The 27,627-nt window shown below is 39.4% G+C and overlaps 1 protein-coding gene across 2 annotated transcripts in view; it reads left to right on the top strand.

Annotated features, from left to right (window-relative positions):
- LOC124171922 (cAMP-dependent protein kinase catalytic subunit 1) overlaps positions 1-27,627 on the top strand; it is a 349,628-nt gene that overhangs the window by 175,517 nt on the left and 146,484 nt on the right. For both annotated transcript variants that reach the window (XM_046551347.1, XM_046551346.1), the window contains exon 2: positions 1,181-1,441. In XM_046551347.1, the coding sequence (XP_046407303.1) occupies positions 1,181-1,441 (261 nt within the window). The remainder of the gene's footprint in view (positions 1-1,180; positions 1,442-27,627) is intronic.

Below are 27,627 nucleotides of genomic sequence, written 5' to 3'. Positions count from 1 at the left end.
TGGAAAAGATTAACATATTGTTCTAACTGCAAGTACAACCGGCGGTGTTTCACGTTTTTTCTCGTCGTGGCACCCTAAAATCATCATCACTTTTCGGATGTATTCAGTTTCCCTGGTGGCAACGCGTTACACGCTAAGAAAACATTTGGGTAGTACGAGGACATTGTAACAGTTTTATTCTTTTTGAATTCAGGGATTATGTTTGGTTGTGCTCATCTCTGTGGTTTTGTTGTTAAGGTCTTCACATCGTACCAACAAAAACATCGTCCCCCGGATAAATCCGTTCAAAGTTCTCGAACACTCACATGCCAAATTCTCGCGGTGGATTGATTGGCACCCGCACCCTCACAAGTCTGTAAGCATCTTGATTGAGCTCTACCCTCGCCTTTACGAAACAGAATTGAATGATTGAGATCTCTTGAAACTTAAATGGCGATTTCTTTTCAAATGCATGCCGTCCCCAAATCCATTTATGTGGGGTCATCCTTAATGAAATATCTCTAATAAATGTGGTAGACCTGTTAGAATGGTTTACAAATCGGCTACTATTGACTATAATAGGTATTAGTGGTTAATTTGTAATTGAAGAGCAATAATACTGTAGGTTTAAAAAATTCTCTACCGATAATATGTGCAAGTGTTGAATATTTTGCTCATTTTTTGGGTAACCTAACTGCTGTCTCTTAAGGTCTCGGATTATCCATGGAGCTCGAGAAAGAGTTCGGAAAAGGGTCGCGCTTCAGCGAGAGCTCTTCCATATGACCCCTAGCTAGGGTCTCGTATAACTGGGGCTTTCGGGGACCACACAAAATCATCATGAGCAAAACTTATTTCTACTGATTCTTGAAAGTTATAATTAATCACTTAAAAATTGAGAAATTTTCAGAATTCTCGACCAATTATTGTCCAAATTTGGATATTTATGTGTGTCTGTTTTCCTTTAGCTCACCATAATGGCAATTGCTTTTAAAAGGTTTTAAATTCATGAAATATTAACTTATAAAGTTAGGAGTGGACGTTTTTCAATCATGCAAATAAGTCTAACACTCATATTTTCTTTATAAGCATCCACCATGATGGTGATCCATGATGAATTTGAATTAGAAATGCTCGGATATTGTGCTCGAAATCAGTGGCGGAAGCAGACCATGTCTAATTTTTCCCTTTCTTCCTCCCACAGCAGTGATCTCAAAGTCGTACACCCCGACTGTGAATGATGAATTGGTGACAGTCCCGCCCGGACAGCCGCCTCTCAACCGGCCGCCCGACGAAGGCACGAGCGAGCGCGTCGCGCAGCCCAACTCGGCCACTTCCTCGTCTCAGCAGCCGGAGTCGAACCCGCCCGTGTCGGCACCCGCGGCGGACACCAGCACAGGGATCACCATGCCCTTAGGTGGCTCCAGTTCCAGCACCAGCAAGCCCTTCTCCAGCTCCGATTCGTGTGAGTGATCCCCGACATTTTTCGGTGTCGCGAAAAAAGCGCGCAGCGAAAAAACCGCACTGGCAAGAAAGCGCACAGTTTGGAGTAACAAAAGGAATCCAACCCCTATCTTCTTAGAAATAGGAAGTGTTACGCACACAGAAAATAAAAGGTGCAATGTTGTTTGTCGTACGCCTTTGGATATTTCCCCAACTATTAGTTGAATAAATTAGTTTCCGATTCCCATCACACTTTATCCGGGCTTTGGACTGATTGCTAAATTATTGCTAACTAAATACATCGTCCTGTTGTGCCATTGGAATCTTTCCGAATTCAAGTAGATAGTTTCTATGTTATCATCAGCCTTTGACTACGGCACATGCAAATCAAGCTCTATTTCTTATGCTAAGATGTTAAATTAGATTGTCTTGTCAGTGGAACCATTGTATTGCGTGAAGACTCAGCTCCAAGCAGCTCCAAGTATTCATTTCCTGGTAACGCAATCCCAACCCTACACAGTCACATTGGCCCTTGTGCGCTTTCTTCGCAAAAATCTGTATTTGCGCTTTATTTTCTGTGCGTTTTTTTCGCATAATCTATTTTTCACTCTTCCTTACCGACGGTGGGTGAGTTGTCTCCATGAGCGCTCGCGATTCACCCCGAAAGAAAGGAATATTGTCGATAATGTGTCAAACAGATGAGGGTGATACCAACATCTTGACCACGCCGTGGCGACCCGCCCACTCTACTGAATAAAAGATACTACTTATATCCTAGAATCAGTGCTGGAACAAGGACTGAGAAAAAGTGACTGGGCTCAATTACTGTTACTTCGTTCAAAAGGTAATCAAATACGGGTACACATTACTGATTTTAAAAAGTAATCAGTAAAATGACAGATGAAATTGCACTTACTTTTTGTAAGATTGTCCACTCCAGAGACTGCCGAATATTGCAGTGAAAATGTGTAATAATTGAATCCTTCAAATTGCTAATTGTAATTTAACTTGCTATACATATAATTACAAATGGTGTGACTGCAGGAGGGGTATCGTATTTTGCACCCATCATAATTAGGCTATAACAAAAGATTGGCTGGCCCTAAACAAGCAAATTATGATACTCCGGGACTCGAAGTAGGCCAAGGTAAATCAGTGAAATCAGCAAAGTTGTCGTCGCTTACGAGCGAGTAAAGATTAAAACGATAGTAATGATTCCTCTTTCACCGTAAGCTGTAAATTAAAAATAAAAATTCCATTTCGTTAAAAGTAATCCGATTACTTTTACTCAATTACTTACCAAAACTACCTTGAATATAGGTAGATAGAAAAATATTTATTTTTCAGGGAAATTCCATAAGAAAAATATAATAATGCCGTTTGATGGCACATCAATAATTACAGTTAAAGTTTTCATTTTTTGGAATTTCTTACGTGCAATGCCTTCTCATTTCATAGCAAAAAATTGTATATACCTACTTAAAAAAGGCATATATACTATCTACTAAAGAACATACTCAACATTTGATCCAAGTTTTACACTTCTTAATCCTAGGAATTCAATTTTTCATTGTTAGCGACGAATTCGCGGCGTAGAGATTATCGGCTTGGACGCCGGCGCACGCCGCTAGATAAGCGCCATAGAATTTTTTTCTGTCGGCACCTTTTTCTAGTGCCAGATTAAATTTTTTGTATCGCTAATAGTACTATTTTCGCCTTTTCTGATACGTTGAGGATTTTTCAAACTGTGCGGTTTTTGAGTAAACGCATCAAAAATTTTTGCCGTTTTTGTTGCTGTATATATCGCGTCTCCTTGAGCCTGAAGAATTGAGGGAATTATCAGTGTTTTTTTCTGATGGCTCCTTGTCATTGCCATTTTTATAAATTATTCTATTTTAAAATTTTAACGCTTTGTGAAGCTGATAGAATTAATGCGTTTAGCTCTTCAAGTAGTATTTTTCATTACGTTAAGGAAGAAAACCTGTCAATGAAAATGTGTTCATTGCAGAGTGTTAAATTTTTCTCTGTATTCACTACGTGTATTACATAATTATCAGGCGCGTAAGACATAAGGTTTACTCGTAAAAGCAAGTGAAGTGGAGTGAAGGGAACAAACATAAGTTCTCTTTAACGTAGCAATATTTGGCCACCATTTATGGACGATAGGCAAAAAAATTGACAAAATATGGCTTTCAAGTGATCGATTTGTTAGTTAAAGAATTATTCCGTTCCAAGAAAATTTATTTGATATTCTCTGCCGGATTCGACGAATATGGACTTAACGGAGAAGCAGATAGTTACGCGCTGATGAAATTCTGTTTTATTTAATCTCAGATGACTTTTGAGTTAAATAGTTGTGCGCTGATGCTAATCTATGTCGGTACTGGGCATATCTTGTTGATTTTCAGCTCAATTGGCCACAAATATGCTCATCTGAAAATAAGTGAGCCGCTATGGCACCGAGTAGGGTCAAATATGTTCTCATTGACGTTATTACATCTCGAATGAACATGGCGTGCATTCCAATGAAAGGATAATTGACGTGGAAATAGTAATGAAAATTGAAATCCCTATGATATCATGTTAATTCACAATTTTTTAAACAATGGCATATTATACCATAGTCCTGTTTCCCCACATATTTGCCTATTTGATATGCTCTATTCTTTTATTTTCAATGCAGAGCTTAATTATATTTCTCACGGTCAGATAATAATCACAAAAGCAATTGAAATGTAGTGAATTGGAGCAAGTGTAATTCTACGCGCTCGTTTATGGAAGAGAATGTCTCATTCCACATACTTATCGGCATTGGCACATTCAATTTTAAATTCATGGCGTGAATATTAGTCTCGATTTAAAATTTATTCAGGAGTGGTTTTGAGCGAATGATAAAATGCTTCGTTGAAATTCCGCCGACACGTTTCGGCCAGGTTCTGTGGTTTCCGGCATAGTGTCCTCTATCGCTTTTACACTCATAGTATTGTAATATTTGAAAAACATTTCCGGATTGCGGAAAGACCACTGGGTTCTACCATATCCACGTGGATTTATCTGACGCCAAGTCAATATGCCAAAAGTTGGAGCTAAAGCTTACCCGTAACTCGTAATGGCAGCGCTAGGACTGATAAATTAGGAATATTTGGACTGAATAATGTAGAATTGGAACTCTTGTTGATTTGTATAAAATATTTTTGGCTTAGATAGGATAGGGTATTCCCTTTTTGACCTCATTTTACTGTAATGTTATTTGAAAATATGTATTCATTTGATTTATTTTTTGCCCTTTGATTCTCCCGCTTCATATACGTACGTCATTCCGTGAATCGAATCTTCCCTCAAAGCTTGCATAATAATAGTCGATTTTATGGGATACATCTGAATTTTCCATTAAAGTGGTGAATGTATTTCATAATTCTGCAACTTATTCTAGCCTTCATATGCCAGTAGATTGTCGTATAAGTCGACGCTTTTACCTATAGTTTGGACTGCTGCCTTTAATGAAATAAATTGATGGAAGAATCTATCAAGGGAAGTGTGGGAGTCTCGTGGGTAGAGCTTGGATTCCGATCGAAGGATCTCGGGTTGAAATCTTGGGTGATGCCTTTGGGTACCCCTAAATATAATCCTTGAAGTGCGAGGTGTCCCAGGGAAAGGAACTGCCCCCCTACCCTGAATGTGCCAAGTTCACTCACCTGTGGCTTAGTCTGGGTTGAGCTCTATCCTCGACTATCTAAACCAATCTTTGGGTCGAATTAACGGGTGTGAGTGCGCTATCTTGAAATATCCTGTAGTACAGCGGGTGTTTTTTCACGTAATATCTCTGCATTCTCCAGTATTGGCTGGTAATGAAGTTCTACAATCTTCATTAATTAAATCTCATTCTAGAACTGTCAATGCTTATGCTTCGCATGAATGGGTCTTTCATTCAACATCATCCAGCTCTTCAGATGCATGAACTGCTTCGGGTGTGGTGGAGTTTAATTGTTCATTTATTTCATGTTTTCAAATGCCGAATTTCCATAATCTACCCTCTAGAAATGGCTACAGGACATCCTTACCTCGAGAATGACTCACTTTCAAATAGCCATTGAGAGCCCCTGTGCGCGGAGGAATACGTTAAGGCCGAAAGTGCGCTGAAACGAATATACAACCTATTTTTAGGTTGCGCTTTTTGGCCAGTTTGAGATAGCTCGAGTGCCTGCTATTTGTCGATTACGAAAAATATCATAATCAACGTATCTTCTCATAAGCCTGAGTAAGAGGGGTTGATTTTTAAGTAAAACACTATTTTTTTATGCATTATTTAACTTTCTCTCGGCGAATGGCTGACATAATCAGTTCTCGGGTTTCAATCTGGGTTGGATCCTCCATCTCCACCGTTACGTGGCAAGGATGGAGATGAAAGAGTATCATAAGATCATCATAAGGTCATAGGAGGATCGTCTGTGTATGAAAAGTGTTGCGAAGTGACTTTTTTCACGAATATTTACCCGAAATTATCCAAAATGTTTAATAACTTCCCAAATTTCTGCTCATTATTTTTTTCCTTCAAAATAGAAGGACAGTGTTTTGTAGTGATAGTCTAGATCCGTTTTTTCTGCTCTCTGAATGAGCGAGAGGTTTCCACTGATGTATGTTTCTACCCTCGACTATCTCATTCAATCTTTGGGTCCAATTGGCGTGTGTGAGTGTGCTATCTTGAAATATCCTGTAGTATCGCGGGTGTTTTTTTACGTAACATCTCTGCATTCTCTAGTAGTGGCTGGTTGTGAAGTTCTACAATCTTCATTAATTAAATCTCATTCTGGCTCTGTCGCTGCTGGTGTTTCGCATGAATGCCTCTTTCGTTCAACATCATCCAGCTCTTCAGATGCATGAACTTTATGAGTACTTCCGTTGGAGATGGTACCATGAATACTTTTTCCATTTCCACCGCTTTATTCCTCCCATGGCCTGGACCAAATATTTTTTTCGTGTTCACATTCGCCGGTTACGTTCTGAATGAAGCCGCAGAATGCAGGAGTTTTCAGTTTCATTGCTCTTCATCCCGGAAGTCTCTCATTACACGTCGCGTGCATTCTCCTCCGTTTGGCCCATCTCCAGATGAGCGCCATGTCGTGTGTGGGTGGTGTTAATGCGAACGAATTTTCTTCCGCTGTGCCATTCGAACGAGAGCTCCCCCCTCAACAACCGCCTTCTTTTCCTCTCGCCCTCGACCATGCTTCGAACATGTTTTTTTTCAATAATACGGAAACGCGAGGTTCAAATTTAAATAGAGAAGCCATTGTCACATAGTCTTTCTATTGCCTTTCTATGATGCTGGTGGATGCGTGAATGAATGGGGTACGCGTTTTGCTCCCCAATGCATGCAAAGATCCTCCAACATTGATTGGTGGCATTCTGGCTGATCGCTTCATGTCTTTCCTATGTTGAATAGCCGTTTTCTCTCATCGCTTTCTTCGCGAGTTTGTTAGTTAGAGCTTAACGTACTCCCGTTAATACGGTTTAGCTGGTCGCATCTACTGATGAAAATGTTTTAAAGTATTTCATTCAATTGCATAGATTTCTTCTCTTGCACTGAACTTGTATTTAGTTCATTACAGATATTTTTATTGAAATTTTAGCCTAAGTAAAAGTTTTATTGAAATAAGAATTTGTTTTTCGCCGTATTCTAATTTTCTCTTCTTTTAGCCGTATGAAATAGGAGTAAACTAAAAATACCGAGGCGTGTTTTAGAAATTGGTGATAGTTTACCATTTTAACTGCGCAATTAAAACTTTCATAGACGTAGCGATCTAACGATAATCAATAGACAACTTGCATTTCTTGCTCTCTGATATTTGCTGAATGTTGACCTTTCAAAGATGTGCAACTTACCCTTAGCGTTATTGAAAATAGAGGCTTATGTGTAACTAGAAAATAGTTACTGCATACGTATATAATTCATCGTGGGCATCCATACCTTCATGTATACTCCTCAGTGAAAATATCCTCTGTTTAATGTCTGCAGGTAAGATAATGGGATAATTTGAGGTGATATTAATGAAGTGATGTCAATTATGTAGTAATGTTTAGGGTTACACAAATTTAGCCAACGGAGCGTATTTATGAAGGCAAAATTACTGCAAGATATGGGAATATGAGACGTTTATTTGTACAGCTCTGGAGGGCGCGGCGCTTCCCATGCAAATCTCATTACAGTTTTTCTTTTCTTACTGGTTTTAAAATGTCATTTTTAACAAGCTGAATGCGACTAATTTTTTAATGATACTCATGCAAAGATTTGGAATTAGTTATGTTTTAGGGTTTACATTTTAGAGAATTGTTGTATTTTGGCTCCTTTACTAAATTTCATATCAATTCCTTGCTTTTTTGTTATTATTAAATATCTTAATTTTTACTGGGCGTATTTCCTCGACCAATAGATCCCAATCCGCAAATATTATGGCGAATCCCATCCCTACCATACTTAATCCTACCTTGTAACTCGCAGTGCTTCGCTGAACAAAAAAAACTTCTTCCCAAAAAAATCTCCCTCTTTGTATTTCCCTTTCTTTGAGCCTCTTTCGGACTCCAGAGAATGTTTCTGAAAAGATCCCTTTGTTAAGCGCTCTATCCGAATGTGGAGGATCTTGATTCGTGTTCCACTTGATTCAAGTGATTTCGCCAGCGGCGATCACCCCAGGAAATGCGCGGCCTGCGTTGTTCGCATCGCCCTCTGCCAGAGGTGAATGTGGTCAGCCATGTGCTCTGGATTGAATCGCTCTCTTGCGAAGGAACACAAACCGCGGAGGCGCGCTACACTCAGATGGGAAAGTGAGGCTGGCTCAGTGGCATCTTTCTCACTCACTCACTCTCATTGGCTTGGTCTTTCGGCCTGGAACTTCTTCCCACGGCTTCGGTGCGAGAATACCCACCTCTTTAGTACTATGCGATGTGCCTAAAGCTCGAAAAAATGGAATAGGCACGCAACAAATGTGTGAGGGATCTGTGTAAAGGCGTGGTTACATGGTACTTGAACACGCACAAGTTGAAGTGTGAATGCATAAAACGATTTTGGTTGACCGGAATGGAGCGTATGCGAATTCATTAAACTAATTAGAACGGATTCTATTTTCTGTTCATGCGTTCGCACAAGTTGGGTGGGTACACGGTGCATTTTCGTGTTCATTCACGCGTTCGTAGATTTAGCCATTTACTCGTACTTGTTGATGTATCGTTTAACCAGGCCTTAATGGAAGGAAAAATTGAGGTAAAGGCTGCCAGTGAGCGGGTGCATTGCTCGCAAAAGTAAAGAAGACTAATACTAGCATACTGAATAACAGATTACCCCAAATCATCAATTCAATCTAATGCTAACTTACAGCTAATCGACAAAACATCGCCGTTAGACTGGCGTCCTCCGCGCGCTCGGGCCAAAAGCCCTTTTGTTCGAGGGGTTGGGGGTGCAGGGAAGGGTGGGAGGGGAAGAGAGAGTAGGGAGGGGGCAGGGGTGATGCGTGGAATAAACAAGAGCGCAGAGGAAGGCGCACGCTCTTTCAATGTTGCCACCACAAATATAGAAACTGGATTTTCGATGGGAGCGCAGATGTGGGCCAGGGGTTGCTGCCAAAATCTCCCGCACTACCTTCACCGAGTAATCCTCATGCCGATCATAACGCCGTCAAGGTGATACTGTTAACGGAAGGCACCGACTCAAAAGGAGGTACAACTGCTCGGAATGCGCTGTTTAGGTATTGCCAGCGTGGTTCCTCGTGGCTTACTGGGTCAATGCCCCGGCAGTTGCGGTACTGTAACGCTTACATTTACTATCATTTCAAGAAAATGCATCTGAAGCATTAACTTCACCATTTTTTTTCCCGGTTCTTACCATTTTAAGGCTCATTTTGAGGCGGTTTTATAATCTATGGTCAGTTCTAATCATGAGATGATGTAGTCTTCCACTTTATTTGAAGGTGGCTGAATGTTCTGGCTAGCTTCAAGTCTGATCTTATGTAGAAGATAACCATAACTTTCATTCACATCTAGGTAAAGTTAAAGACTGTATCATCTTATGATTAGCGTTAACTAGACATTATGAAATGAGCCCTTAGTGTAGGTATCTTAAACTTTGCCCAATTTTTGAGCGCTCAAACTTATATCTTTTCTCTTGTTTCTTTGTTTTTTCTTCTTTTTTTTGCATCATGTGCATCATGGACTTACGGATAGAGTGCCTTGAAGAATTTTGCGAGCAACATCGCCCGCCCCACTTCCAACTCAAATTTGCCACTTCAATTCACACTTATGCCGAATAACATTCAACCCTTTCCCTCTATCCTAATCCCTATTTTCTCTTCCTCACCCTCCATGAATGAACTTCTACCTCCCTTTTCCTCTCCATCTATTTCACCTCCGTCATTCATCTCGAATGCCTCCATTCTTTTCTTGTCCTCTTTCCTCAGCGTCTTCATTTCCGCACAGTAAAGCGCTATTCTCCAGGTCAGCGTATTTACTAATGATCTAATGTACCTCCTATTTCTCTTCAGTAGGCCAGGTAAAGTAAGTTTTTCAATGAAAATCATGCATATCAAAGTTGCAGCCACAGAACCTCGTGGATATTGATAGAGAAATTATTTTTCTTACAAGAAACACCGAGAGTAGTTGACGCCACGAGTATTTCCCAGAAATGAAGGACATCACTTCCTTCATAACTTATATTTTTTTCCTTCTTTTTTGATGGGGTTGGTATTTTACGCTTTGCTCTTTTTGTAATCCATACATGGTAGTGAGTTCGCATTTTAGGTTAACATGCCTTTCTTCATTCAGAGGTGGCTTGTCAAAGGTGTTCTCACTTCAATGAACCCCTCCTTCCATTATTTCCTCTCTCCAAACTCAAAATTTGTCAAAAAAATATGCGTAGTTGCGTGAGCAACGCTCACTCTAAGCTGTAGTACCAGCAGAGAGGGAAAAAATTATCTGAAGTTGATGGTATTTCTTTTCCTAGAAATTATTGATATTTTTGCTGTCACTTCCATCACGTATATAAGAAAGTTACGAGGTTTTCTGAAAAAATCATATTTACTAAAATGTGTTGGAACACAAATACTCCAAAATAAGTTTAGGCGAAACGTTTTAAATTAAAATGCGAAAATTTCTTTGCTATCGTTTTTCATAGTATTGTTTGAACTGAAAGCTCGTATCTTATGCTAAATCTTCTATAATGAATACGGCTCACTGTGTTTTTTTAAATCGATCGATTTATTCAGCAGTTAGCGTTAAATGCATTGAAAACTGCGACCGTCGGAGTAACAATGCTCATTACGAATGACCATCGATTATGCCTTCTAAAACCCGTTTTAGCCATGCCCAAGCATATTAATTGTTTTGGGAAACATCTTAAAATTTATCAACGAAACAGGAAAGCTGAGAATCATTGTGGTATAAAAACCTATCGTTGTCCTTACTGTCCATCAATATCTCGCTAATACCTTCAGTGAAAATGTATGTTTACCTTGAAATCAGTTCTTATCCAATTATTCATCTGAAAAATGTTATCTTATATAATCTTCCCTTAACAAAATTGCCTTACCGATAGCTTTTGCCAGTTAAAAATCAAATTTTTCTGTCTTCGGAATTCATCACGATAAGCATCTTAAGCTTAGTGGGTAGAGCATTAGGCTATTGAGCTAAGGGTCCCAGGTTGAAATCTTACGTGAGCTTTCGTAATTGTGAAAGAAAAACCCTTTATTCTCCGCAGTGACATTGTCAGCGAGAGTGTTGAATTGAAACTATAATTGGAATTGAATAACTTCCAATCCTTTGATTGTTTTACTCACATTGAAGCAAGCAGGGTGGATCATGCACGAATGCTGTCTGCACTCCTTCCCCGACGACGATAGTCAAAAAAGGCGTGTTTCAGATGTCGCGAATAATATGCCGTCAGAAATTAAACGAGTATTCTAATAGGCCGATAGTGCCGCACTAACTTTATCGGAATACCCGTACTACCTGTCTAACTCAGGTGTCTCCAAAATACGGCCCGCTGGCCGGATCCGGCAAAATCCTCGTGAAAATCCTCGCCTTCGTGCCGGCACGATGCGCAGTCTCTTGGGGCAGTATTCTTAGTAATTTGCGTAGCTTAATCAGTATTTTGAAGAAACTAAGAAATCAAACCTGATCCCAGGCTCAGGCAAAAAGCCTCACCTGGCTTACCTCTTGCTGGACGTCCTGAATACTTCACCATTTTGGGTCGTCTTTGCGGGTCCATTTTCAGGTCCAACAGAAACGACAAATTAAGAGATATAATTTGTCGTACGGATAAGTATAGGAATTGGCTTTTCCACCGAACAATAAATGACTTAATGCGGAACTTGTCAGTGCATTTCCTTTTTATTTGTAAACGGCTACTGTCCCAACATCCCCTGCCACACTCCAATTGAGTCGGCTTGCAGGATTTTAAACGGATGTAAACGGACGGACACAAGTTTTGAATCTCAGCGTAAGTGCTTACGTGAGTTCTTGTCATGGCAGTAAAAGTCTTTAGGCTAACCCACCGCGTCAATGATAGGATGATCCCAACGTTTCCCGATCGGTGCTGGTCGCCTTGCCTTTTGGGGAATGGCTGGGAAATGTTTGTTCATTAACTTCTATATCTGTGGCCGGAAGATGAGAGGGGCTAGGGAAAGGGCTTGGTAAAAGCCTTATGGTTTGTTTAAAAGAGCGGTGATCATTCCAACTTTCCCCAGCGACCAGCATCGGTCGCGAAACGTTGGCATCAACCTTGACGTTTAACGAGGCGACGAAGCCCAACTGTTTCATTTGCCATCATATTTTGTATCCTTACGTGTATGGGTGCCATTATTGTATCTTCATCATTTGTAGATGGAAGTCAAGTAAGACATTGCAACTTCCAGCGGTTATTTATGTAAAAAAACTCCACAGTTAACCGGGTGGAGAAAAATTGGGTCACGAAATGTTAATCCTGGATGACTAATGCCGGTGGGAACCAAAGTTTCTGATGACGTTTGGGCCGAAAACGCACCACTTTTAAACTACAGAAACATCGAGCCAAGCTCCGATTTACCGCGAGTTTGCCATGTTGCCGGATACTTTGGACGACCCATGACTTCGAATACTTTGCCTGCATTTGCCAGCCTCTGTGGTGGTGGGGTTAAGTCCTCGCCTGCTAAACCCAGGGATGTAGGTTCGAGTCCCGTCTGGGGAGGTGATCCCTACGCAGGGCATGGATGCTCGTGTTGTGCTTTGTTAATGTTGGAACTCCGTTGTAAAGGCCGTTATGTACTTTTTAAGGGGGAGTTGAAAGTAAATAAATTTGCTTTTGCCTTTGTGCAGATCATTCGGCCAAAGGGCAAACCCGCGGCCTGTCGGTGCGCTGGCCTCAAGTTTCTATTGTTTAAAAATGGTGGTCTTTTGACCTAAGCGTCAGTAATTTTGATTCCTACTGCCATTAGCTATCCAAGGTGAGAATTTCGTGACGCACTTTTCCTCCACCCTGTGTACTCCAGCAGCCGGCCGAGCGGAATGTATTTGCAGCATCCTCGGTAAGAACGTGTAGTTTCTCAAACCGTGGCTTCAAAGAAACAGAGTTGATCAGCTTAAAAATTGAAAGGTTTTCCTGGCCTCCTTGTATCTCACGTAGAGCGCGTGTGCTCGTGTTGCTGCACGGAAAGATCTGAAGCGAGGCATGAATAAAATAGGTGGGGTCTTTTCGTACAAAATCTACGGCTGAGCGTGACTGGTGGCGGCGCGGGCGGTGGTGGCTTGTAGCACGCGATTAGAGCTCATTTGAAAAATTCACGCCACGCGAGTTTCACGGTGACTGAGGATATTGTTTCGACCATTTGCTACGCCCGTGCAACCACCAGAAGCGAAATATTAAGGGAGATATACTGCACGAAAGTAAGGAATGAACTCACCTTTACAATGTTCCATTATTGGCTAAAAACACGGTGGGAACGTAAAAAGCTGCCTAGCTCTTCCCTCTCTCAATCTCTTTCGAGTCCGTCTCTCGTGGCAACTACGTTTTTCGTTCTTGCTCCCTCTAAATGACTTGATGATCCTGACATCATCCATCAAACGCTTATTCAGCTGTAATGAATTTCGAATTTGGTTGTAAAATGGGAAGTAATGAGAGGAATAAAGTATTCTTTGATATGAGAGCAGGGATTGGCGCATCTAGCAAGTCTTTTTGGACTTGAGTATTCAAATGCTCGTAAAACCCAATTTTGTGTTTACTTTACATTGAATTTAGCGTTTGAAATACCTAGTCCACTGCTTCACGTGGTGGAAATTTGCCCTGTGATTAAAGTATTTCATCTACATCCGCATACATCCCCGAAAGCCGGCTCAAGGGGTGTGTGGTGGGGATGTTAGGACACGACAATAAATAAAAAAAGGTACACGTTGGAGATGTGTGACGTCACGAGTCCCACCTAGGAATAATTATTGAAGTACTTTATTTTTTTGGGGAAAAATTCTAATAACTGTCATTAACACAAAATATTCCGCTTATTATTTTCATTTTTGTAGGACCTGGTGAGGTTATGAGGTAATGGTAATCGTGTCGCTCTGAATCCACTCGAACGAATGCAAGAAAAATTGTCTTGTGTGTTGGCCTCGTGTAATAGTCTTGAAATTTGATGGAAAATCTGATGTGAGAGAAAAATGAGATATGTAATGGACCGCGAAAGAAATTATATAGATAAGAGAAAATTATTTGGGAATATTAGATTTTTTTAAGTACGGGGGCTGAAATGAGGGGTGGGTAGGAGAGGAGTGGCTGTGGAGGCATCTAGTGGGAGGTGTGAAGACTGGGAGTTTGAAATATTCTCTCCAACCAAATATGCGCCAACTCGCGAGTTCTCTCTTCGATGCTGGTGGAAAGTGCTGGGAGTGCTTCAAGGGTGGATCAAGAGAGAAGCCTGTGTGGAAGGATTGGTTGTGGGTGGTCGTATGTTCGGCCACGGGTTCGAGGAAGGGTGGGATTTTTGCTGAATTCCGGTGGTTGTTCAGACCCCTCCTTAGAAAGACATTTCTACTACCCACCGCCATATACGTGCCCCGCGGCAAACATAATCTTTTTGACAGTCTTAACTTTACCGCCTTTTTTCCCGGTGCAAGTGCTCTAACAAATGGCATGGGGGTGATGCTTTGCCGAATCTTTACTTGCTTTTTTCTCTCAAACCTTGGCCTATAGGAAAGAAATTCGTGATATTTTTCTTTTCTTTCTCTCGGTTGCGGATCTAAAGAGGGGCCTTGGATGCCCAATTTACGCATAATTTGATTGATATGATGATAATTTTGTTTGGGCCACCGCTACTGCTTGGAGGTTACCCCCCCCCCCCAGTTTCTTCACCTACCCCCCTTGTCCCTATCCTCGATCTGGCGCTGCTTCCTCTGTACTGACGGAAACGACTTCTTTATTTGATTCCCGAACATCGCTTTAGGGAAGTCTTCTTGCTAAGGATTAATGTTTGTTTGAAACAATTTTTTCGTCGTTTTTAACCTATGAATGTTAACTCATTGACTCTCATTAGAAAAGCGTTGGATTCGGTGCGGACACATTTTCTTTTTTATAACGTTTCGTACTTCCACCCAAGTTATTGGGAGATAATTTGTATCACAGTGTGGAAAAAGGATTGATGCATTTAATTATTTTCTTTGAATTTTCAATACGCTTCGTTTTCCTCTGATTTATAAATTCAGATTTACTCGTTTTTCTTCCGTTTCAGCAACAAAAATTCACCGTAGTGACCAGACGTAAAGATGCAATAGAAACATGTACAAAGGTGAAACTGCTTTTACCGATACCTACTTTAAACAACTAATCAATACCTCTGTAACTGTAAAGGTATATTTAAGTTCTCACCACCCTTTGTATATTAATGGGCTCTAATTGATGCGCCATATTTTCTCATTGAATTTGTACGATCTATTCTGTTGGGAGAGGAGGAAGTGAGGTGGACCCTTTGGGCTCGCTTGAGAATGGCCGGGATCGTGATGGCGGATGGATGCGAGGGAAAAGACTCTCTAAGGCCAGCCGTGCTAGTCTTAGGCGTCACCCTTTGAAGGCTGCATTCACAACTGCACTCCTTATCTGCGGATGGGACGTCGCCCAGAATAATAAACTCAGCAGCGTTTGGAAATGTTTATAAGTCTTGATGCCGTGGCTGGAGCAATCCTTTGACGCAGTCCGTGCCTTCGCGCTGGAGAAATCTCGGCCACGCCTTCGCTCAGTGGAAAAATATTGATGCTGGCACACCGTTAAAGATTTTGACCTATGCGTGATTATTAGTGGGCATGGCTTTGGAGGAGCGTGAGGAGTTGAGAAAAATGTGCCATGTATTTAAAATAGTAATAAACAGCTAACAGTATATTAGGTGAACTATTGCTTTCGCCGAACGCTGACGATATCATCTGGTATAAAAAGCTCAAAATGTACTATGGGTATTACTTCTCTGTATTATTTGCATTTCGCAACATGAATTTATCTCTTCTTAATGGTGATACCTTAGTGATGACTGGCATTCAAAAAATGAATTGGGAAATATACTTATGAAGGTATTTGCTTTTGCTTGTATAATATGCACATTTTTATTGAGGTATAGCTCTGAACCTTGATATCATTTAAATAAACTCTATTTTATCCATCGCGGAAGACAGAATGACGTGATTAAATTACTCAATTTCTCTGGGAGACCTGATTTATTTATTTCCAGTGTTTTGCAGTATTCGGCATTGCTATTTAAAATGAAAAACTACGTTTTGGCTTGAGTGCCATTCTTAATATCCGTTACCGTGCACGATCAGCAGCTTCATAGATGTTAAGTTAAAGGTCTCTTTGTTGTGGAAAATAGCAGTTGTTTTATGATGGATGAGGATAAAAAGAATAGTTAGATCCTGTTAAATAGTCTCGATTATTTCCTAGGTAAAGCGCCTTGCCATTATAAGAATTGCCATCTTAAAATTTTTTCCATTTCCACTTTAAACCGATTTTTGTGGATAAAATATTTTTGCCTGGCCTATGTCGCGCGTCCCGTGCTGTACATCAAGTAGGTGCTTTGACTACTTTGCCATTGCTACGTCAAGTCATAGGTACAGTTATCGGTACCGCGATATAAATTGATTTGAAATGGCATGATAAGGTTATTACCATCTACGAGAAATTACTGATAGTCGATGCTTGTGTTGGGCGTCTCCATATTAATTTTTTGCCTTTGATCATTTGATAATCGATTGTCTGTCAGAGTTCGACAGTGTGCGGATCCTCGGAAGAGCCTATAGCAATTTCCGAGGATCCGACGATTTGCTGATGATTGCTTAGTTGACTCTCGACGATCGACCACCATTTTGTATCAGGCAATGGTTATTCATTGATAATCAATAATAATCGTCGACTATGATCAGGACCGACCATAGTATTTAAGGAATTGATCATTGTTGTGAATCCCTAGGTCATTTTTCCTGAAAACTTCAGTTTTTCACTAATTCCATCTAAATACGCGTTCAGATATGTACTAATCCTTATTACCTCTGCATAAGTTGAATATCATGACTTTCTTGGACAGACGTAACTTCCTCCATGACTGTCAGTACGGATTCCGAAAAGGTAGATCATGCGAAACTCAGCTCGCGCTCTTTCTTCGCGACGTTTTAAAATCTGGTGAATCGAAAAGACAAGCTGACGCACTATTTATAGATTTTAAGAAAGCTTTCGACACTGTACCTCACAACAAACTTTTATACAAATTACAGTCATGCGGATTAAACGAGACAGTTGTAAACTGGATACTTACACGACTTTCTCAGAGATCGTAAACAAAAAGTAGTTCTTGACGGAATTAGCTCTGATGTTGTAAAAGTTACATCAGGTGTTCCACAAGGAAGCGTAATCTGCCCCCTGTTGTTCATTATATACATTAATGATCTCTGCCCCCGCATTAGCAGTAAAATACGCTTATTTGATGACGAAGCTGTCATCTATCGCGAAATTAGTGATCACTCTGACTAGGAAATTCTAACATCTGACCTAAACAACGTTCAATTGTGGAGCCAAGAGTGGGGACTCGAACTTATTCTAGGCAAATGCATGGCGATACATTTCTTGCGGAATTCGTCCAATTCTAACCATGTTTATGCAGTGGATGGTATTAACATAAAGGCAACAGACGAAGTGAAATACCTGGGAGTTACGATAACCTCGAACCTCACGTGGGGAACACATATAAAGAATATTTGCGGCATAGCCCTGAAGAAATTAGGATTCGTCAAGCGTATTGTGGGAAGATTTTCGGATGAGAAAGTGAAAGAAAGGTGCTATTTCGCTCTCGTCGGACCGCACCTTGAGTATGCAGCGAACGTATGGGATCCGGTGCAGAAAGACTTAATCCGCGAACTGAATAAAATACAAAGGAAGGCTGCGCGTTTCGTCAAAAACTGCTACGGGCGTACAGACAGCGTTACCCAGATGTTAAGCGAATTAGGCTGGGAGCCGTTGGAGACACGGAGGCTGCGCGCTAGGCTTAGATTGCTTGAACAATTGAGAATGGATATCATTAAGAGCGACACGGAGAACATAATATTAGAGCCACACTATATTTCCAGGCCCGATAGAAGCGATAAATTAAGAGAGATGTTTTGCCGAACGGATAGATATGGGAATTCGTTTTTCCCCCGAAACATAAAGGACTTTAATTAACGCTAGTACCAACCTCGTTAGAGTACTTCATTTTTTTTTTTTTTAGCTGTAAACGGCTGGTGTCCTAACACCCCCTGCCACACGCCTTTTAGGCGGCTTGCGGGGCTTTATATAGATGTAGATGTAGAATGGTAGATTTTATTTTTACCAGTAATGATGGTTGTATTGGTTTGTGACGAATGTGGCGCGCCATTCAGGCTTCGAGCTCAAGTTTCCAAGTCTATGTTCGAATGCGGACGAGTCCTGAGGATCGGAAGTAAGGCATTCCTTCTCTGGGTCTGACGGTTTCTGACCTTGAAGTGACCTCTGAGCGGAAAACCCTCGCAAGTAGCAGTCACTTTTGACCTTTGGTTCTGCTCGCGTCATTACTAGTGTTTGCGTAGACACGTCTCCCGCCTCTTTTATGAATGTAATGGTAATTTCAGATAGTACTCTTTACATTTATGTGACGTGGGTAAAGCGTGTTTTTGTGAGGAAGAGATTTACTCGATATATTTATTCACACAAAAATAACAAGTCTAAGCGAGTAACTGGGAAAAGCGTGGGTATCTTTCATGATAAATGGACGGTGTATGATGTAAATGGACTCTGGAATCGCGCAAACTGCATAAAACACCGGAACAGATGAAAAAGTGAAGTTGGGGAATAGATTTTAGATTTTAGGATTTCAAACCATATGAATTAACGTAAATGTTATCAAAAATGTATTTTTAACCACGAGATATTTAGTAGGGCTGTAAAAGAAAGCAAATAGCTGATAAATGAAGCTACTTTCGAAGAGATAAAAATATTATATCCCTCATCCTGAAAATTGATGAACAATATATATTGTGACTGCATTCCGATTCATGTTTTCAACACGCTTAGCTACAAAAGAATTGGTTAACGTTCTAAGGTTCATTTGGTATATTCCATTTTTTGTGCAACCCAGTGCCGTAAAAACGAGATGAGGCTTTTTTCAAATGGTAGGGATACTAATTAATTTATTGCTACTAGGCAAGCCTTTTATTAAGGGTTTTAATGCCACCTATACTGGTCTTTTTTGCATTATTAATGCATACATTACACAGGAAGTAAATTTACGCCCACGTAAATTCCGTGTTTATTCACTTTAAAATACACTTTCCTGACTCGTAAAATTCCTAATTCCTTTGGTTTAACGGAAACTATTCGAACAACATTGGTTTCCAAGGCTTTGAATATCTATAAATTATAAAATGAATATTAGAAAAGCAAAATGTAGAAGTAGAGGAAAATTAATTTTTAAATATTGTTGGGAGTTAGTATTTGTCATCCTGGAGGGTATTTATACATGTATGATCCACCGCATGTGATAAAAATTGCTTAATACTGAATGATGTATCAGTTTCATCAGAAAATATACTGAGATTATCTTGAAGACTGAGATAAATTTTTGATTACTCGACAAAATAATTAAAAATCCAGAAACCAATGGGTTTCCTTTACGTAGGAAAAACTGCATCACTCCACTAAAATCGTATTTTTTGTGACTTTAGCCTCGGGTGGGCGTGATGATTATGAGCTGGCACTTAGTCAATTTCATTTTCGACTGATTTTTGTACTTTTAGTGGCGTCGCCTGGAAGGTACTGTGAAAACAAATCTTTTCCGGTACACCTTGTGATAACCAATTTAATAGCTTTTGTCGTACTACGGAAGCTCCGAGGCGGTAATTGGTCGGAAGGATGTACAGCATTGATGTGTGTGGCGCTTGATTGAAGTTTCTCAGGAAGTGGGAAGAGCGTGAGTCGTGGGGCGGCTGGAGTGGTGGACGGGGCAACAGGTAGATCGCGGAAACTTCGGCGCCAAGCAAAATCTGGAGCTCCCCTCAAGTGACCCTTATCACTTACCGCCACTTGCACAATGGTTTCCCCAAATCCTCTTGGAAGCTTAGTCTCTTGGAATACACGGAATTCCGTCTTGATGCAAACCCTTAAGAAGTAATTCTACATAGAATTCCCTCAGATTGGATGAATTCGCAGACGTTTACGTGGAGCAAACTTCGTATTTATGGGTATGGGCTGAGTTTAAAACAACCGCGATTTACATGAATTACCAAGTGAAAAAATTCTCTTTGCCTTTTCGTGCTAGTGTGCCGTCCCGCACTCTATCCAGGTATCGCGTGAATTGCCGTGGACATTTTAAAGAAGCTTTAACCCAGGAAAGGGCGCTTGGCGAATTGTAGCATTAGAAGGCGCGGGGGGTGTCATCGACACCCCAAAGGAAATGTTTTTTTTTCCTCTTTCCTCGGAATGATATAGTTATGCTGTGCTCTTTTTTTAAATAGGTCCACCGAATTAAATTGATACTAATAATTATTCTTGTTTTACAAAGAAGAACCATGGCGTGATACACACCCCGCGGGCCCTTTCCCGGGTTAACTTCGCAGTGGTCTGTGTATTATCCCGTGAAGACCTATAGTCCTCGGTTCGATTTGTGGTCCAGGGAATTTATCTCCATGACAATTGTGAATTCTATCGCCGTTCACGCGGCAGGTTAGCTATGTATTACTACAGCTTCGATGATCCTCCACTAGCCCGACAGAGTTAAATTCATTCATATGTGCAGGTATGTACGGCACTTTTGTCATCTTATTTTTTTATTTTGTCATCTTATTTTTTGTCATCTTATCTTTGGTCATTTTGTTATTTGTCATCATTAACAGCTTGCACTTCCTTATACGTTTTATTGGGTACCATCTTCCTTTAGCACTCGTATTTGCAAAACATAGATAATTGGGGAGCGTGGAGCATAGCGTTATTCTGCAGTTCCAAGCCCCCTTGATTCTGGTATCAGACCCTGATGAAGCCTTTGCACATTCCAAAACATAAATTATCGCTAGGCGCGGGTGCACACGGAAAGGACTTTGTCTGCCTACCATAATAAGCGTGACACGAAAGTTGGGAGCTGTGTAATCTAGACACTCGTGGTTATATCTCTCTAAGAAGTGTGCATTGTAATCATAGCTTCTCGGAGTAAACTATGAGTGAAAAAACGGTCAAGCTGTGAAATCCTATGAATGAGTAATTGTAGACGAGTGAGTGCTATTTATGGCAATAAATCCTAGCAAGACGCCCTTTAACTTTACTATAAATGTAATATTATGAATGTGTGCTATATTTCCTGGAAACTTTTGAGGATAAACTTTACCAATACGCTACGTTGAAGCAGTAAGAGTGCTCAAATTCTAGAGATTTATTTGATTATTAATTCTTTGCCAATTGCCATCCGTTCCTTCACAGGCCTTGGGCAGTTTGCTAGTGTCGTGGGCAGCAAGCCTTTGGCTGCCACATTGAAGGTTGCAGGTTCCATATTCCAAGGGGAAACGAATCCTGGTGGACATTTTTGCGTTTTCATTCTAAAAGAATTAGATTAAAAGAAATATAGTTAGATAAATGGATGGAAAGAGATGGGCGTAGGCGTGGCCCACCAGGGAGAGAAATTCTTGGATTGCTTTTCTTGACTATTTATTTACTTAATGGCGCTGTGCAAATAGGCCAATGGCCAGGTGGCAAGTAAATAGTAGCCAAAATATTGCTTTCGAATAAAAACTTTGTTATTAAATTTATTGTATTGTTTTTCTTTTCTGTTTAAATAAGAAAGCTGATTTTAAAAATGTAGATCTATCGTAATATCATTTTCCAAATTTTATTTTACAAAAGTAAGGCTACCAGACTATGATTACATTATTCGGCAAACAAAATGAAAAAATATGAAAAATACACCTGGCGAGAAGCGCAAATAATAAAAAACAGGAAAGAATCGCAATAGAAATGGAAAGTCTCACAGCAAAATAAAACAATCTCTGTAAGGAGAGGTTATCCTTACTTTAAATTTGCGACAGCATTAAGTCTTTTGAGCTCCTCATTAAATCTATTTGTTGTTTTTGGGTAATGATTTAAGAAATTCCTTTGGCAGTGGGATCTATTCCCAAAAGCCCCTATTAATAAATGGTAATTATTAGTTGATATATTTTACTCTCGTAGTTTTATTTTGTGGCAGTGATCGTTTTTGCTCATAAAGTAGGCGCTTTCCCTTCTCTCCCACTATTCTTCCGACGCGCAGTGCTTTGTGTAGACCTTATTCATATCGCATAGCCTATTGACTCACGTTCGCCTCTATAGTGCCATGGATATTTAAGGAGAGTTAAACTTGAAGCATCTAGAGCAGCCAAGCTTTTCCATACCTGAATTGTATTGAAGGCAAGGGAGTGTAAATATTAAAATAAATGTAAAAATAAAAAAACACGTTTTCATTGGAACTGAAAGGAAGAAAATATACCACCCTGCCTTGGCCCAAAGTCCCATGTATAAATTTTATAGATAAATGTGTTAAATTCAAAATCAAGAACGTGATGCGCATTCGATTTCTATTTGAGAGTAGAGTGATACGAATACATCGTGATATATTTGAGATTTAAGGAGTGGCATTGTAATGAACGGCTACATAGAAAGAATTTACGGTGTTGAAATTTATGCACACCAAGCTTTTGTTTTTGAACATTTAGCTGCAAAATTTTAACTTGGGACCTTCAGCCAAGGCTGGGTGGTTTATTTTCTTCCGTTAAGTTCGAAAATAAGCGTGGTTTTTTAATTTATTGTATTTTTTTCCTTTCCAGTTAAAATAAAAGATCTAATTTTTCAATTGCAATATATATTGTGATATATTTTTCCCGATTTAATTTCATAAAAGTGAGGCCACCAAAACCTTCTAATTAAAGAAGTGCGAAATTATTAAGCCGTAAAATATGGAAGACGCGCAGAGCCAACTAATTAAAAATAAGAAAAAATTATACTCCACCCGGATCCGAACCTTGAATTTTGGGATCGGACGCGTCAGCCTGTGCGCCACAGTTATCGGCTGTGAAAAATAAATTGATGATATTTATATTAAAGCTGGAAGATTAATACAAATGTCGAAAATGGCGGCTGATTCTTCCTTTGAAGAGCTTCAACAGGCATAAGAATGAATTGTTACAATGTTTCTGATGAGAGCTGAAAATATTAGGTCGATAGTTTGTCGGGAAGTGGATAGAATTTAAGCTGTAAGATTTTATCCGGAAGGGCAGACAAACAGACAAGATTGTGACTTATAATAAAAGTGGTAAAATGACGTGCACTTTGTGTATCTGAGACCAAATATTATACTTATCATATAATTTATTTTTGTTTACATCAAAATATTATTAGATCATTCAGATGGCTTAGTTAGCTAAACACTTGTTGCATTATTCTTTATTTTATGAGCGAAAACTGTCAGAAAGTGTTGTGTTCCCACCACAGTGTTTTTATTATCCTGTCAAGTTTTAATTGATTCGTATCGTGAGTTCATAGACGGTAGAAATATCAATACTTTAAGTTTTAGTTCGTACGAACTATAGTTGATGGTATGAACTGTCGTCATAAGATTGTTTTATGACCACAAGGAACCTCCATTCTGTGAATGTATTACGTGGCCTTTACGTCCATTTTGTGATATAACTCTAATCGATGGCTGTAATAATTCTATGGAATGTATTCCGAATATTTGTTTTGGTTACATAGAAAGATATAGAAATATTTTATTCCTTTTTCTCTCTGCCCTAAGTGTGATAAAAATCAAAATTACCGAAATTGCTGCATTTTAGGAAGAGGCAGAGAGTTTTATCTTAATATAAACAATGCCTTTTCTTGTAACGACAGTTTTCCGCCTCTTCACGGGTCATAAATTTTACAAATAGAAAAGGGATGCTATGTTACTCCTGTAAGTTTCATGGAATTGCGAGAAAATTGAATCTTAGTTAATTATCTTCTATGGAAATGGTCTTCATCCTCATGCCGTAAAATTGGTTAGAGCTCATATTTCATCCACTTTTCAGGCTGAATGATATTTTACTGTAGTATTATCCTAATGATTTTATGTGAATTCATTCATTTTTCATTATGAATTGGCATTTATAGCGTATAATTAGTTGAATAAGAATTAATTTATTAGGGATTAAGTTTATTGGTGCGTATTCATTTACATGCATGGGGAACATTCGAAGAGACCTTCGTTTGTTTTAATTTTTTTATTTATCTCCTCTTCCCTTGATACTAAAAATCGAACCTAGTGTGATAATTCCTCTATAAACAATCCATTACTGATAACAAAACACTTGTATCGTACTTTACTCTCTACGGCCTACTAGCACATCTAAAGTTTGGTTTCTGTGGTTTAAGGTATTCATTTTAGTTCTGAAAGCCTACATGTCAAGCACGAATAAATCATTTACTTATTACGCGAAGTTTCTTTCATTCTCTAGCTTTTTCGTATCTATTGCATGAAAGTGATGGTGGAATTGTGTGATTTTCTTTTCTGTGTCGCGAGGGGATTTTCCGGCGTGATTTTGTGATCGGCGTAAAGCTAAGGACGAATTCCAAAAATACTTTAAGGCTTCTAGGATTGCAAATTTCCATTTATTACCGTTTATCACCCTATCTTGGGCGTGGAAACCGTAATTATCATCGGATTTGGATGGGTCACGTTTTAAAACGTTCAGAAAAATAATACAAATATTTATTTAGAGTTTCAGTTCGAGGGAATTAATAGTTTCAAAAATATCCTACGATTTGTGCATGCCACACTCCCAAGAATTACTTTTCAAATTCAACATTAGGGCGTGGAAACCGTAATTATCATCGGATTTTGATCAGACACGTTTTAAAACGTTCAAAAACATAATACAAATATATATGTAGAGTTTCAGTTCGAGGGCATTAATGGTTTCAAAAATAGCCTACGATTTGTGCATGACTTTTCAAATTCAATATTTGGGCGTGGAAACCGTAATTATCATCGGATTTTGATGATGATGCGAATGAAAAACAATTCGGATATACTATAGTTATAAAAATGTGACTCTTATGGTAGATGCAGTGATTCACACCATTGTATATTACCATTACCTGCCAGAGCTTATGCATTAAAAATGTATCATTTTATGAAGTTCAGCAACTTTTAGAAGGTACCAACAAATATTTAAGAAACAAAAGAGTGAAGAAATTACCAATGAATGACCGTATGAAAGGATAAGAATGAGCTGCTAATCGATTAAATGTCCTAAAAAATACCTGGCTACCCCTGAGACGAATATCATCCGTTGTTTTTTGCTAAAAAAGGGAAAGGTCTATTAGTTGACATTAAAGTGCACTCAGGGATGTAGGCACCATCTGGCTAGATAGCCTGAAACCATTGCTCTTAATGCCCTGCTATCTGAAGAGCATCATTAACGAAGAAAGGAAGAAAATGGCGGTCAGACAGCCATCGTGGGTGGAACTGAGAGCACTTCCCGTCCAATCTGAGGTGCACACGGTACCTTTGGGCGGGAGGCTGTTTCCACTAAGTATACCGCCAGTGATATCTGTTTGACCGAAGGCCGGTGGTCATCTGTGGGGAAACATGCAATGAATAAAATTTGTTGTATCAGTTTGTATCATGAAACCTCGAGGGAAAGCCAGCAGTTCACAGCAGGGTAATTACAGCCACGAATATATTCATGCCACGAATTCCAGAAAGTCTCCTAGGAAGCCATTTTGGGATAAACAGCTTTCATGTTTATATTTATTTTAGACCTTTTTCTTTCATGTTTTCATTTTGTAGCATTTTGGGAGCGTGGTAACCTAGTGGGTAGAGCGTTTGACTGCTAATCTAAGGGTCCCGGGTGAAGCCATCGGATATGCCCACGTTGAATTCCTCAACGTGATAGGTGACACTGGGAAAGGAACTAGCCCCTCTCTCCTGAAAATGTGAATTTCTGACGCCAGTGGCTAACTTCGGAGTGAGCTATAAACAAACCAACCCTTGGATGAATAACTGAGTGACAGTCACATTCAATTTCATCTAGTTAAGAAGTAATTTCATCTTCGTTTTCATCAGTAGTATACGTGGCACATGTTAATATCAATCGCATATATAAACGATCTATTCGCGACCAAAGGTCATCGTGATCAACCTGATCCTTTCAACCTTTCTAATAGCCCGAATACCCCTAACAGCCAGTTTTCAAGAGGAATTAAAATAATTTTCCACATATATTTGTCCCCATGGGTTTTTTATAATTTGGATATGGAATTTGCTGGTCGGGGAATTTTAAACTATTGAAATTTTAAGGAAAGATTTTGCATGAAGGTGAGCAACTATATTAATTTTTTTCTTTGCTTTTTGTATGTAATATTTTATTTTCGCCGCGGTTTTTTTCCTCCCAACCTCTGCAAGTTATGGCTTAAGTATATGGGAGACACATCTCTTTTTAAATTATTTTTCTAAGGACTGTTGGTCTTGATTGGTAATGTTATGCGTTCTATGTTACATAACGTTTTATTCTGCTTCTTTGCATTACCTAAAATCGCTCCTTTTTCATCTTGGATATCGAATCTTCCACAATAGCGGGCTTGAATTTCACATTAAAAAGAAATATAGAATAAAAAAATACCATTGGAATGATGCATTGGTTTCCCGCATCACTGCACAAGACACTGCGCTTTAAAGGGTCCTTGATTTTTATCCGTAATGGTGATTTAGGCTCTGGTTTTACGTAGTAATTTGCTTACTGACTGGGAAAGTTAAAGGTTTGTGGTTGAACTCAGGGTTCAGGTGGACTTTCCGGCTCTGCAATCAATATCAATGCATACTCGAGTAGCCATCACCATAAATTCCACGTTAAAATTATTTTGTTCCCCTTTTGAACATCTACTCAGTATTTTATCCCCTATAGTTTTAACGGTGCAAAATATTTTCCCTCATAAATTTCGCAGTTGCTTAAAAATCGCAATATTGTATCAACTTAGTATATTACGGCCATGAACTGTGTTGTAAGAGTAATAATTAGCTTGGTATTTGGCACTAACTCATCTTCAAAACTAACTACTAACTCTACTGCTCCACCAATAACTAAACCCTACAAACCCATCTCTAGAATTTAGGGAAATTGGCTTCAATATAAAAGCAAAAGTAAAAATGAAGACTATGTAATATTTTTATGTATTTTATATTTTATGAATTTTTAAAAGTTTACATGTACTACGCTTTAGCCAAGCTTGCGCGGAATGATTATTGACAGGGCTAGTTGGGATCATTCGTCAGATGTTGAGTCTTAACGCTGATGTAATCTAATGGAGAGCCTTGTCTCACTCCTCGGCCAAAGCTTGCCCACTCTGATGGTGTATTAGCTACTCTTTTATACAGTTTTACACACGGGTCCAGGTTCAGCCTAGCCAGCCATTGAAACTGGGTTAGCTAGTAATACGTTTGAGTTAGGTGTGGTCTAACGATGTTGAAAGATTGGTGTACATACAGTTAATAAAAGATTTTTTCAGCTAATTTTAGAAGTGATGGTTATTCTCATACAAGTAAGCTAGTGTATTAGGCTATTTTTCGGTTCAATTTATTTCATTCCACACACACGTGCATGTAACATTGGCGAATATAGCCTAACATAAATGGTCAATTTTTCCGTTACTCCCTAGCAAAA

The sequence above is a fragment of the Ischnura elegans genome, chromosome X, assembly GCF_921293095.1.
Source record: "Ischnura elegans chromosome X, ioIscEleg1.1, whole genome shotgun sequence".
In the NCBI taxonomy this organism is placed as follows: Eukaryota; Metazoa; Arthropoda; class Insecta; order Odonata; family Coenagrionidae; genus Ischnura; species Ischnura elegans.
This window is presented reverse-complemented; position numbering and strand designations above follow the sequence as displayed.